The sequence below is a fragment of the Poecilia latipinna genome, unplaced genomic scaffold, assembly GCF_001443285.1.
Source record: "Poecilia latipinna isolate Pla-1442-1.1 unplaced genomic scaffold, P_latipinna-1.0 Scaffold1146, whole genome shotgun sequence".
Classification (NCBI taxonomy): domain Eukaryota; kingdom Metazoa; phylum Chordata; class Actinopteri; order Cyprinodontiformes; family Poeciliidae; genus Poecilia; species Poecilia latipinna.
In genome coordinates, this window is record NW_015113762.1 from 157,428 (window position 1) to 169,274 (window position 11,847).

The 11,847-nt window shown below is 44.0% G+C and overlaps 2 protein-coding genes across 4 annotated transcripts in view; both read left to right on the plus strand.

Annotated features, from left to right (window-relative positions):
* Positions 1 to 7,698, plus strand: part of eif3s10 (eukaryotic translation initiation factor 3, subunit 10 (theta)) — a 14,853-nt gene extending 7,155 nt beyond the window's left edge. Inside the window, exons 5-23 of one of the 3 annotated variants that reach the window (XM_015052926.1) lie at positions 129 to 328; positions 643 to 851; positions 925 to 1,096; positions 1,733 to 1,837; positions 1,943 to 2,041; positions 2,119 to 2,235; positions 2,310 to 2,495; positions 3,434 to 3,781; positions 3,908 to 4,012; positions 4,097 to 4,210; positions 4,379 to 4,501; positions 4,580 to 4,733; positions 4,838 to 5,010; positions 5,470 to 5,543; positions 5,622 to 5,878; positions 5,939 to 6,181; positions 6,470 to 6,602; positions 6,683 to 6,861; positions 7,445 to 7,698. In XM_015052926.1, the coding sequence (XP_014908412.1) occupies positions 129 to 328; positions 643 to 851; positions 925 to 1,096; positions 1,733 to 1,837; positions 1,943 to 2,041; positions 2,119 to 2,235; positions 2,310 to 2,495; positions 3,434 to 3,781; positions 3,908 to 4,012; positions 4,097 to 4,210; positions 4,379 to 4,501; positions 4,580 to 4,733; positions 4,838 to 5,010; positions 5,470 to 5,543; positions 5,622 to 5,878; positions 5,939 to 6,181; positions 6,470 to 6,602; positions 6,683 to 6,861; positions 7,445 to 7,638 (3,185 nt within the window). In that variant the 3' untranslated portion in view covers positions 7,639 to 7,698. Of the gene's footprint in view, positions 1 to 128; positions 329 to 642; positions 852 to 924; positions 1,097 to 1,732; positions 1,838 to 1,942; positions 2,042 to 2,118; positions 2,236 to 2,309; positions 2,496 to 3,433; positions 3,782 to 3,907; positions 4,013 to 4,096; positions 4,211 to 4,378; positions 4,502 to 4,579; positions 4,734 to 4,837; positions 5,011 to 5,469; positions 5,544 to 5,621; positions 6,182 to 6,469; positions 6,603 to 6,682; positions 6,862 to 7,444 lie in introns of all 3 variants that reach the window. The other 2 variants (XM_015052923.1, XM_015052925.1) reach the window with 2 other exon arrangements.
* Positions 7,699 to 10,584: 2,886 nt separating this feature from the next.
* Positions 10,585 to 11,847, plus strand: part of emx2 (empty spiracles homeobox 2) — a 7,386-nt gene continuing 6,123 nt past the window's right edge. The window contains exon 1 of the mRNA XM_015052928.1: positions 10,585 to 11,353. Coding sequence (XP_014908414.1) covers positions 10,963 to 11,353 — 391 coding nt within the window. The 5' untranslated portion in view covers positions 10,585 to 10,962. The remainder of the gene's footprint in view (positions 11,354 to 11,847) is intronic.

The window sequence follows — 11,847 nt, forward strand, 5'->3', positions numbered from 1 at the left end:
CCTGTCGGCGCCGACAGGTTGGTCATAAGAGGGTTAAAAGTTTCTGCTACTTCTGGTTATTTGATTTGAAGATTTTGACAGAAGAAAAAAAACTCCCAGAAAACCGATTGTTTCTTTTTCTCCTGCAGCTTTCAAGTTCTGCCTGCAGTACACCCGTAAAGCAGAATTTCGCAAGCTGTGCGACAACCTGCGCATGCACCTGGGTCAGATCCAGCGGCACCACAACCAGAGCACCGCCATCAACCTGAACAACCCTGAGAGCCAGTCTATGCACCTGGAGACGCGGCTGGTGCAGCTGGACAGCGCCATCAGCATGGAGCTCTGGCAGGTCGGTCAGAACCTCTGCAACAACAAAACGCTGTTTGTTCTGAGCTGGATCTAATCTGTTTTATTTCATATTAGTGCTGGGACTTTGTTAAAAGTTTTAATCAAGTTTATTGTTGGATGCAAATGAAAATTGACCCTTTTTGAATCCGTCATGCCCAGTTGCAGCCCTATTGTGAATTTCGACAGTAAAATTAAGCTTTCATAGGAAAACATGAGAATGTAATCTCTGATGTTTGAACTGGAAATCATGTTTAAATCCAGCTTCACATCCAAAACACTCCTTTGATGCCTTTTCTCCTGGTTTTTGTCCTTTAGGAAGCGTTTAAGGCCGTCGAGGACATCCACGGCCTCTTCGCCCTCTCCAAGAAGCCTCCCAAGCCGCAGCTCATGGCCAACTACTACAACAAGGTTTCCACGGTCTTCTGGAAGTCCGGGAACGCTCTCTTCCACGCCTGCACCCTCCACCGCCTCTACCATCTGTCGAGGGAGATGCGTAAGAATCTGACCCAGGACGAGATGCAGAGGTATCGCTGTGGTTTCACAGACCAGTGTGGTGAAGTGAGAACATGCAGTGACACAGTTGGTTTTGATCTCCAGGATGTCCACCAGAGTCCTCCTGGCCACCCTGTCTATTCCCATTACCCCTGAACGCACCGATATCGCTCGGCTGCTGGACATGGACGGCATCATCGTGGAGAAGCACCGCCGGCTGGCCACCCTGCTGGGCGTCCAGTCCCCACCGACCCGCCAGAGCCTCATCAATGACATGGTACGCTGTAGCTCAGCGCATATGTGTCCAACTGGAGGGTCGCGGGCCAAACCAGGCCCGCCATAACTGTTTCTGTGGCCCTCCAGAATTTAGAGGGTCACAGAAACAGAATTTAAAGAAGATAGTTTGTTTTGTAGGATGGACTCATGTTATAAAAACAGACCTGCAGTGTTGCCCAATTTCAAGGCGTTAAATTACAAAGTCAAAGTTCTTTTGAGTCATATTTGAGCAGAGGTACATTTTTATAACAACTGAATGTAACATAGTTACTTTGTCGTGCTATAAAATGGCACTATGTGCCGACATCTGCGTCTTCATTTAGCTCTGTGACTCGAGGTGTTTGAGGCTACAGCTAATCAGCTACCCTTGCTAGCTAGCTAGCTCCCTGAAAACTGATCTATCTTGGCGAAGTGCAAAGTAATTGGCTAGTTGGCTGGACGATGCTCGTCTTCACCACTGACTCACTACAAGGCTGGATGCTTTTAATTCAAAGTGGGATTAAAAACATCTAAAAGTCTTAAATTTGGTTTTCTGAAGCTCGATTCAGATTTTTAACCTTTTTAAACAGTTTTTTCTCTTGGCTACAGTTAAATGTTTGAGTTTATTCTCATAAACGCTTGAATGTTTCTGCTGTAGGTGAGATTTAACCTGCTGCAGTACGTCGTCCCTGAAGTGAAGGAGCTCTACAACTGGCTGGAGGTCGACTTTCATCCCCTCAAGCTGAGTGGGAGAGTGACAAAGGTAGACAACTCCTCACCGTGTGACAATACCGTTAAAGTTACTTTATGCATATTTAAAATATCTCATCTGGATCATATCTGTCTTGTTTTGTGACTTTGGTCTCAGGTGTTGAATTGGGTGAGAGATCAGGCTGAGAAGGAGGCAGACCTGCAGCAGTACGTCCCTCACCTGCAGAGCAACACCATTCTTAGGCTCCTGCAGCAGGTAAATCCTCTTCCTGCTAACCGTAACGTTTCTAAAACCTGATAAAGGTTTAATTTGTCTTTTTCTGTTGGTTTAAGGTGGCTCAGATCTACCAGAGCATCGAGTTCAGTCGTCTGGCCTCCCTGGTTCCCTTCGTGGACGCCTTCCAGCTGGAGCGCTCCATCGTGGACGCTGCTCGCCACTGCGATCTCCAGGTAAGCATCTGATTGGACGACGGAGTCCAGCTGCTCTGAAGGTTTTTTACACGTGTCTCAACTTCCTGATGTAGGTCCGGATCGACCACACGTCTCGAACGCTGAGCTTCGGCTCCGACCTGAACTACTCGACCAAAGAGGATTCTCCGGTCGGTCCGTTCCTGCAGAACATGCCGTCGGAGCAGATCAGGAACCAGCTGACCGCCATGTCTGCTTCCCTGGCTAAAGCCATCCAGGTCATCAAACCCGCCTCCAACCTGGTGAGTTTCCTCCTCGTTCAACGCTTGACCTTTGCCCTCATGGCCAGTCCATGTTAATAATCCGTCATAGTCTGTTTTTATGTTCAACGCAATTTTCAGAACTTATTCGTTTTTTTTTGTTTTGTTTTTAATTTGTTTTTTACTGAAAATGTCAAAGAGGTACAAATCAAGTTGGGAAGCAGAGAACATTTGTTGTGAGAAAGAAAATGATGGAAATATGAAACTCATATTAAAGTAATGAGTCGAATGCAGGAAGAGTTGGAGTGCACTGCAAAAACACAAAATCTTACCAAGTAAATTTTGGTCTAGTTTCTAGTGCAAATGTCTTAGTACACTTGGAATAAGACAAACTAACTTAAAAGTAACTTTTCAATAAGATATAGGAGCTTGTTTTGAGTAAATAATTCCTTAATATTGATGAAAAAATCCTAGTTCCTTTGGCAGATTATTTTACTTATAATGGGACATTTTTCACATGTCAGTTTTTCTAGCACATTTGTTTTGGTTGCATTTACCCAGAATGCCCTGCTCTATGATCTGCTTTCTGTTTTTTAATTGTGTAAAAATATTTGATCTGAAAACTTAAAAAAATAAAATTAAGCTAATTTTAGGGAACGGCTGAATCAAATAGACACGTAGTTCAAATTTATTTCTAAACAAACATGAGTTGAGTTCAATGTGTTTTAATGCCTGTAAAAATTCATTTTGGTAGATTTCAGTTCAGAAAAAGAAACAAAAAATAAAAATGAGTCAAATTTGAACAGAACTACAAATACAATTTTATTTTAGGTACTTTTAATAACAGTATGAACTTTGACTTCTTTGTTCTGATGAAAATTAAACCAGAATTTGTGCAAAACCATGTTTTTGATCAAGTGATTGGTTCAGTAGCTGAGGTGGTTTTTGTCTGAACAAAACTGTTTTCTGTTTCTTTCCAGCAAGAGCGCGATGAACATAACCAGCAGGCCATCGCTGCGTATCTGAAAAACGCTCGCAAGGACCACCAGCGCATCCTGGCCCGCAGGCAGACCATCGAGGAGCGCAAGGAGCGCCTGGAGAGCCTGAACATCCAGCGGGAGAAGGAGGAGCTGGAGCAGCGAGAAGCCGAGATGCAGAAGGTCCGCAAAGCCGAGGAGGAGCGTCTGCGGCAGGAGGCCAAGGAGCGGGAGAAGGAGCGCATCATGCAGGAACACGAGCAAATCAAGAAGAAGACGGTCCGCGAGCGACTGGAGCAGATCAAGAAAACGGAGCTGGGAGCCAAAGCTTTCAAGGATATCGACATTGAGGTGAAGTTTAATGACATAAACGCTAATTTGAAGGACTGAAACGATTAGTCTGATTATTCACGAAGAAACGTTTGAAATAATTGTCAGTTAATTCATACAGACATTTTTATTTTTACTCTGAAACAGGACCTGGAGGAGCTGGATCCTGACTTCATCATGGCCAAACAGGTGGAGCAGCTGGAGAAGGAGAAGAAGGAACTTCAGGAGCGTCTGAAGAATCAGGAGAAGAAGGTCGGTCTCTAATCTGCTGCAGAAATCTGTTAGGATATAAGAAAATTACATGGAAGTTAAATTCTGACGGTTGTTTTTCTGCAGATTGATTACTTTGAGAGGGCAAAACGCCTCGAGGAGATTCCTCTGATCAAGAAGGCTTATGAGGAACAGCGAGTCAAAGACATGGAGCTGTGGGAGCTCCAAGAGGAGGACAGGGTGTGTGAGGAAACCATCCTATGGACTTTGTTTTTCTCTCAATATTTTGACTTTTGCTCTCATAAAGTTAAAGTCTGAATTCTCAGATTAAAGCCAAAACTTTGGTTTTCTGTGGCACTAATCATCTGCCGTACTATTCAGAGCCTAACAGCATGTTTCCTGTTTTAGATCAACAACCTGAAGATCGAGCGGGAAAAGGCTCTGGAGCATAAGAAGCGGATGTCCAGGATGATGGAAGATAAGGAAGGCTTCCTGGCCAAGATCACGGCGGCCCGCAGCTTCATCTACGAGGTCTGCAGCAGCTGAAGCGAGAAGCTGAACCCCATGAGTTTACAGCAGAAATTCAGCATCTTTATTTGGTCTTTAAAGGAAAAACTAAAAGCGTTCGAGGAGCGTTTGGTGGAGGAGAGGAAAAAGCGCATGGAAGAAAGGAAGACGCAGCGCAAAGAGGACCGGCGTAACACCTTCTACCGCCAGAAGGAGGAGGAGGCTCAGCGGATCCACGAGGAGCAGCTCAAGAAAGGTTCGGGTCAAATGATCAGTTTACCGCAGACGAATAAAACCAGAAATGAAGGCGCATCTGTTTATCTGTTGGTGCAAAATGATGACGTCCATTTTTGTTTTCAGAGCGTGAGGAGCGAGAGCGCCTGGAGCAGGAGCGCCGTGAGGAGGAGGAGCGGGAATACCAGGAGCGCCTGCGCAAACTGGAGGAGCAGGAGCGCAAGCAGCGCGCGCGCCAGCAGGAGATAGAGGAGCGCATCCGGCAGAAGACCATCAGCCCACAGGAGAAGAAACCCAAGGTAGGAATGACAGAACCGGAGGTTTCAGAGTACTGAGAGGTCCGACAGAACCGGAACAGGAATGTTCTGCCTGTAGATACGAGTTTGACTCTGATCTTCCTTCCTTCAGTCTTTATCTCTTCTTACATCCATTCTTCCTTCTGTCCTTATCCATCCTTGTTTCTTTTTCCTTACTTCCGAACTTTTCTTTATTAGGTTTTCTTTCTTACCTACGAACTTCCTACTTTCGAAATTAAATTATCCAGCAGTTTATTATAAAAAAGGCAGATTTTCTCAACATGTAACCATAGAAATACATATTGGCATATTGACTGATTTATTTCTATTATAACTTGACAGATTTATTATAAAACTCAGTAAAAACCGGGAAGAACCAGTTTTTATTGGTAAAATGGGTAGAATAAGTAGATGTTGCTTCTGGGGACGGTGATTCTGGACTAACATCTTGTCGTGTCACAGGAGGAGAAGGACGAGGGAGGCTGGAGAAGGAAAACTGACGGCGACTCGGAATGGCGCCGCCCGGTTCCTGACAGGTGTGTAGCTTCACATCTGGACTCATTCCAGGCTCCGTTTTCAGTGTCGGTTTTAAACGGGAAGCCTTTCCTCTGCAGGGACTGGAGACAGGAGGGCCGAGAAGACAACCGAGAGGAGCGGGACGGCCCCTTCAGGCGTGGGGACGGTCCTCGCCGTGACGGGGACGACCGCGGGCCTCGCCGAGGCTTTGACGAAGACCGAGGTCCGCGTCGTGGAGGAGACGACGAGCGTCCGCCTCGCAGGGGGGTGGATGACGACCGCGGGCCGCGCCGAGGCTTCGACGAGGACAGAGGTCCCAGGAGGGCCGGGGACGAGGACCGCGGACCCAGACGAGGATTCGACGACGACCGCGGTCCCCGACGCGGTTTCGATGATGACCGCGGACCCAGACGAGGATTCGACGACGACCGCGGTCCCCGACGCGGTTTCGATGATGACCGCGGACCCAGACGCGGCTTCGACGACGACCGTGGGCCCAGACGTGGCTTTGATGATGACAGGGGTCCTCGCAGGGGGCTTGATGACTCCAGGGGTTCCAGACGTGGGGCTGACGACGACTGGGGCCCCAGAAGAGACATGGATGATGGCCCGCGTCGCGGCGAGGACGCCAAGCCATGGAAACCCCTCGGCAGACCCGGTACGGGTGTAAATTTATCACCAGTTGGCTGGACGATGTTCGTCTTCACCACTGGCTCTCTACTCTCTTGATATGCACATTCTGTGCTAACAAAGTTTAGCACTACTGCATAAAAAAATTAGGTCTTAAATTTCATTAATAAGTCTTAAAAAGCCTTACATTTTAGTTGGTAACACCTGCAGGAACTTAAATGAAAAGTTTGGCTCCAAAAAGGAAAACTGAACATTAGAGGTCAAAAAGTGAGATCTGAGTTGAAACGTTACTGATGAGTGAATGTTTGTGTTCCAGGTGGCTGGCGTGAGCGGGAAAAGGCCCGAGAGGAGAGCTGGGGCCCGCCCCGCGGCGGCACCCCTGAAGACGGAGAAGAAGACGATGGAGAAGAGCGATCCAGCGACCACTTCAGAGACCGTCGTCCACAGAAGTGGGAATGAAAAAATGCTCAACGGTCACAGATTTCCTGTTTCTCCGTATTTCATTAACGTGATCTGAAACCGTTTTCAGAGAAGAGAATCCCTGGAGGAGAGGAGGCAACGAGGAAGGAAGCTGGAGGGATTCCCGCAGAGAAGAGACTGACAGGGAAGATCGCCGTGGCGACAGGGACGACCGCCGTGGCGACCGGCAAGACAGAGACAGGCGGGACGATCGCGAACACAGACCTCCACCTAGAGATACTGATGAAGGTGAGGAAGGCTCGGACCCATCAGCTTCATCACAGTTTGACTTAAGAAAAACATCCCAGAAGTTTTAAAAACTTCACACTTTTCTGTTTCAGAAACTAATTTTTGTTTTCTTGACAAGTTTTTAACTTTTAAGTAGGGATGCATAGATCCACTGTTTTCACTTCCTGAGGGTTATTACAAAGTGACATAAATAAAGCATGATGTCACTCAGAGCACGAAGCACAGATTCAGATGGAATAGATCTGCCCTTATAGATCAGAAATATTGTCACAGATACAAATATTAATATCAGATTGGTGCATCTCCTAAATGCAGAAACAAACCCTTCAAATGCATATTTTATATGTAACGAATCTTTAACGTTTTTGTCTTGAATTACTGAAGAAAATGCAGCTTCTGCTTGGTCTGATTTATAGAGCTGAAGTATGACATTCAGCCAGCAGAGGTCACTGTTTACACATAAATACAGCTATTAGGGGCTTCTTAACACACAAACTTCCTGTTTTAAAAATGTTTTTTTTATGCATCATGTGTTCCTTTAATTAAAAAAAACTTATTTTAACTTAAACTCTTGTTCCTGCAGTGACCTCAGGAAGCTCCTGGCGCCGCGGCGGCGACGACAAACGGGAGGAGCGTGAGCGGGAACGACCCAGAGAGCGGGAGAGAGAGAGGGAGCGCGACGCTGAGGGGGAAAAGGCTTGGCGTACCGACAAGGAAAACCCTCGCCGCACCAAGAACGAGACAGACGACGACGGTTGGACCACCGTCCGGCGCTGAGCGGCTGCTCCTCCTCCTGGGACGAATCGCTCCAGACAAATATGACAAGAATTACTATAATAATAAGAGAAAAATACTCAGCCAGCTGGTCACAGCTTCTAGCTTCTCATACTGGATTAAATATTTGTAGACTTTAGTTTCATGGGATTTATTTTATCTTTTTGTGATTTTTCTGACTGGTTCCTCCTCACCTCTAATATGAGTAACCAATGAGCTTGTGTGGCCTCATTAACGATAATCTAAAAATGGTCAATGCAAACTATGTATCACCAACTGCCTCTTAATCATAGACTGCATAGATAATCTGACTCAGATTAGCATCTCCTGTAGTAGCAGCAGTTCTTCTCCTGGTTTAATCTGCCGGTGGGTTTCACATCTTGATTTGCATGCTTCAGAAAATTCAGATGGTTTCTTGATATCCAGTGTGTGCTGCAGCCGCTGGATGCATGTTAACAGAACAACTTTACGTAATAAAAATGTTTGCTCACCGCTTCTTTCTCATTGTCTAATCGGAGAAAAACAAACTTACGTTTTGTTTTAAAAAATAGGAGTTTTTGTATTAGTTTTAATTTAACTTCTAAAAAATTTGTTTCTTTTGTTTGATTCCAACTCAGATTTTAAAAACATGAAAAAAAGTCAACTTTCGCACAACAGACATAAATAAGTTAATTTTTCTGAAATGCATTTCAAATATATCATCAGTTGGACATAAGAATATATCCAACATTTTTAAAAATGTTTCAAAATATATTTTTCAAAAATATACAATTAAATATTAAAATTATTTTAAGAATCTTAAAATAGACTTTGCATGTATTTGTTAAATTTATATTTTAAATACACTAAAAATATATATTTTTGTTTTAAGAATGTTTTGTTTCTCAGAAATACAACTTCTGAGAAAACTTTTCAGATATTTCCAGGTAATGTACTTTAACTATAGTGTTCAGTTTACTGTTTTAACTGGAAAAAACACCTAAAACTCAGAGTTTATTCCTTTATTTACAACTAAAAGAATAAGACAATTTAATTTCAAAATACTTTATCCCAAAGGGAAAAGCAGTGTAACTCAAATCCAATATCTTTCAGAGTCGTGGATGATACTGTGGGAAGGAAGGATTCCCAGTAGCAGTCTGTCTTGCATTGAATCTGAAGAGGTCTCTGACTGAAGATTTTCTCTATGACTGTCTCATGCTAAAGGCTCAAAATCTGGGCAGCAGAGATATTTCAGAATCTGATTTTTTTTACTTTTGGAGCTCAGAAAATTCCTTGTTTGAGTTCATCGGTAGAAATTTACTCATCCACAGTGGACCTAATGCACGTCCAAGTTGACCATAAAATAATGTCTGTAATAATTTTCTGTTTTAGAAAGATAAACACATTTCTCTGTTATTAAGTTGAGCAATAGATTCACATGTTTCCTTGGCGTCGTTGGATCAGACTCAGACACACAGACGGACCACAGGCCGAGATAAAACTTTTATTCAAATATTCATACGAAGCCACAACAGCAACAAAATCAGCAGCTTCTTGGTCCAGATGCAGTTTTGTTTTGGGTTTTGTTTTCGCTGTCCCCTTTGCGACCAGTAGAGGTCAGTAAACCCTTGCAGAAAACGCCAGCAACCCGCCGGACCACGTGTGCCACGGCGAAGCGCTTCGGTTCCTGCTGCCCATGTCCAGCAGTCAGACAGCAGCATTCAAAAGTTTGGAGGAAATAATAAGCAGGCAGGCCGGGGTCATGACCTGGTGAACCACTGGAGGGTGAAAAAGTATATATAACAAGTTAATGTTATTTATTAGAAGCAATAATACGCAACACCGAGGTTCATCTAAATAGTAGAATTGTAAAACATTACAATTTATATATATATATATATATATATATATATATATATATATATATATATATATATATATATATATATATATATATATATATATATATATAAACACTGAGACCAAGAACAACAACACGCACATCGGAGACGCAAATTGCTTAATATGTATATTTATGTTAAGTATATATATATTAAGTGATTTGAGTCTCTGATGTGCGTATATATGGTGGAGCCGTGAGGCTATGTAAATAATGCTTTTAATACGAATAAGTTTAATTGTCTCTGCTGGGAAGCTTTTGCTCTTTTAATTTTAATGTTACAATATTTTATTCCACGAAACTTCATGTACAAAATAATTCACAGAACATTTCATAGACTCTTTAGTAATATATTAGCATGACAATATTTATGCGATGCTATGGAATAATAATAATAATAATAATAATAATAACTAAATATTTTACAGTTTTTAAAAAATGTTTGCATGACTTCCCAGCTTCCCTGCAGGCCTGCATGGTGCGTGGCCGTGGCCCCGCATGTCAACTGATCCACGCACAGGTAGGCTGCTCCAAACACCTGAGCGTGTTTTTGTCTTAATGCTGTCACGCAGAAACCTATTTGCATGTAAGTACGTCGAATACTCTTAACGTAAAGCGTGAAAGCACCTCGGACTCATTTAAGACTTTTATTTGGTTCTGTTGAAACATCGTTTAAAACCAAAATAACTGGAAGGAAAACTAAAAGTTTTTATTTTTAAAATATCCGGTGTGAAACCAAAATAAATAAGTAAAATAAGCGGAGTTATATGTTCATGCTGGTCTTTAATTGGAGCGAGCTGTTGTGGTTAATTAAAAATAATTATTGGCCAAGCAGTCAGAGCGCCGCTCACACTCTCCCTCCTAAAATCAGTTTCAGTGAGTCATTTATGAGCCTTCCATGCAACCAAGCTGCAAACCTGCAGCTCTCCATGGTTCGGATGAATGAGTTAAATGTCCCGGAGATATGTGTGCGCGCGTGAGTGAGAGAGAGAGTGCGCGCGCGTGTGCGGGGGGCCTCCTCTCTAGACGAATCCGTTCCGTGTTGCGCGCTCGAGTCCGCCTCTCCGCGCCCCTGCTTCCCCCGTTGACGCACTTTTTAAGCGTCTTCCCCGTCTCCACCTCAAGGCGAGCAGCAGCGGCGGCGGCAGCAGCGACCAATCACCATGCCATTACAGCCTGCAGAGGAAGCTGTTTATGGGGCTGCAGCGCTAATTAGGCTCATGAACTAACAAATCTGCTTGCACCAACCCGGCCGGGGAAAAAACACCAGCGCATCCATGGATTAGCCTGGGAGTAGCTGAGCTCTTTTTATTTTTTCCTACAAGCTTCCCAACTTATTTCGCAGCGAAGAAAACTTTCCCCCCTTTTCTTTGGGTGTGGAGGATTATTTTAAGCAGCGGCGCCTTCGACAACTTCGACCTAAACTGGGGAATCTGGACTATCAGACCATGTTTCAACCCACACCGAAGAGGTGTTTCACTATAGAATCGTTAGTGGCGAAGGACAATCCGGTACCGGCGTCCCGCTCAGAGGAGCCCATCAGGCCGGCGGCTCTCAGCTATGCAAACTCCGGCCAGATGAACCCGTTCCTGAACGGTTTCCACTCCGGCGGCAGGGGCGTCTACTCGAACCCGGACTTGGTGTTTGCAGAGGCGGTCTCTCACCCGCCGAACTCCGCCGTCCCGGTGCATCCGGTGGCCCCGCCACACGCTCTGGCCGCTCACCCGCTCTCCTCGTCGCACAGTCCGCACCCGCTTTTCGCCAGCCAGCAGCGGGACCCGTCCACCTTCTACCCCTGGTTATTACACAGATATAGGTACCTGGGCCACAGGTTTCAGGGTAAGTTCTCCTTATGGCTCAGCTTTTACGCGTGACGTGCGCTGACCGGCCGCGTTTGGGGTTCACTTTTCGTAAAACTTTCCAGTTTGGACATAAACTCCCGTGTAAAAATATGAGAAATCCTGGGAAATAGGTGGCACAAAAAACGCGTTAGAGGCTCACGTAAAACTTGTGAGTTTGCACATAAACTGGTGTGTAAAAATATGAGAAACTCTGGGAAATAGGTGAAATAAAAAATATTGTTTACTTACAGTTATCTAAAGAGCAAAAAGTATTAAAAGCGAAATAAGGCTTTGCTTTTAATGAAACCGTATTGTGAAGCTGCTAGAGCTAAATAATAACATATTGTAGCCTGCAGTGTTTACTCAAAGGATAAAAAAATAAATACTATAAAACTATATATATATATATATATATATATATATATATATATATATATATATATATATATATATATATATATATATATATATAAATTTTTTTTTTTTTTTTAT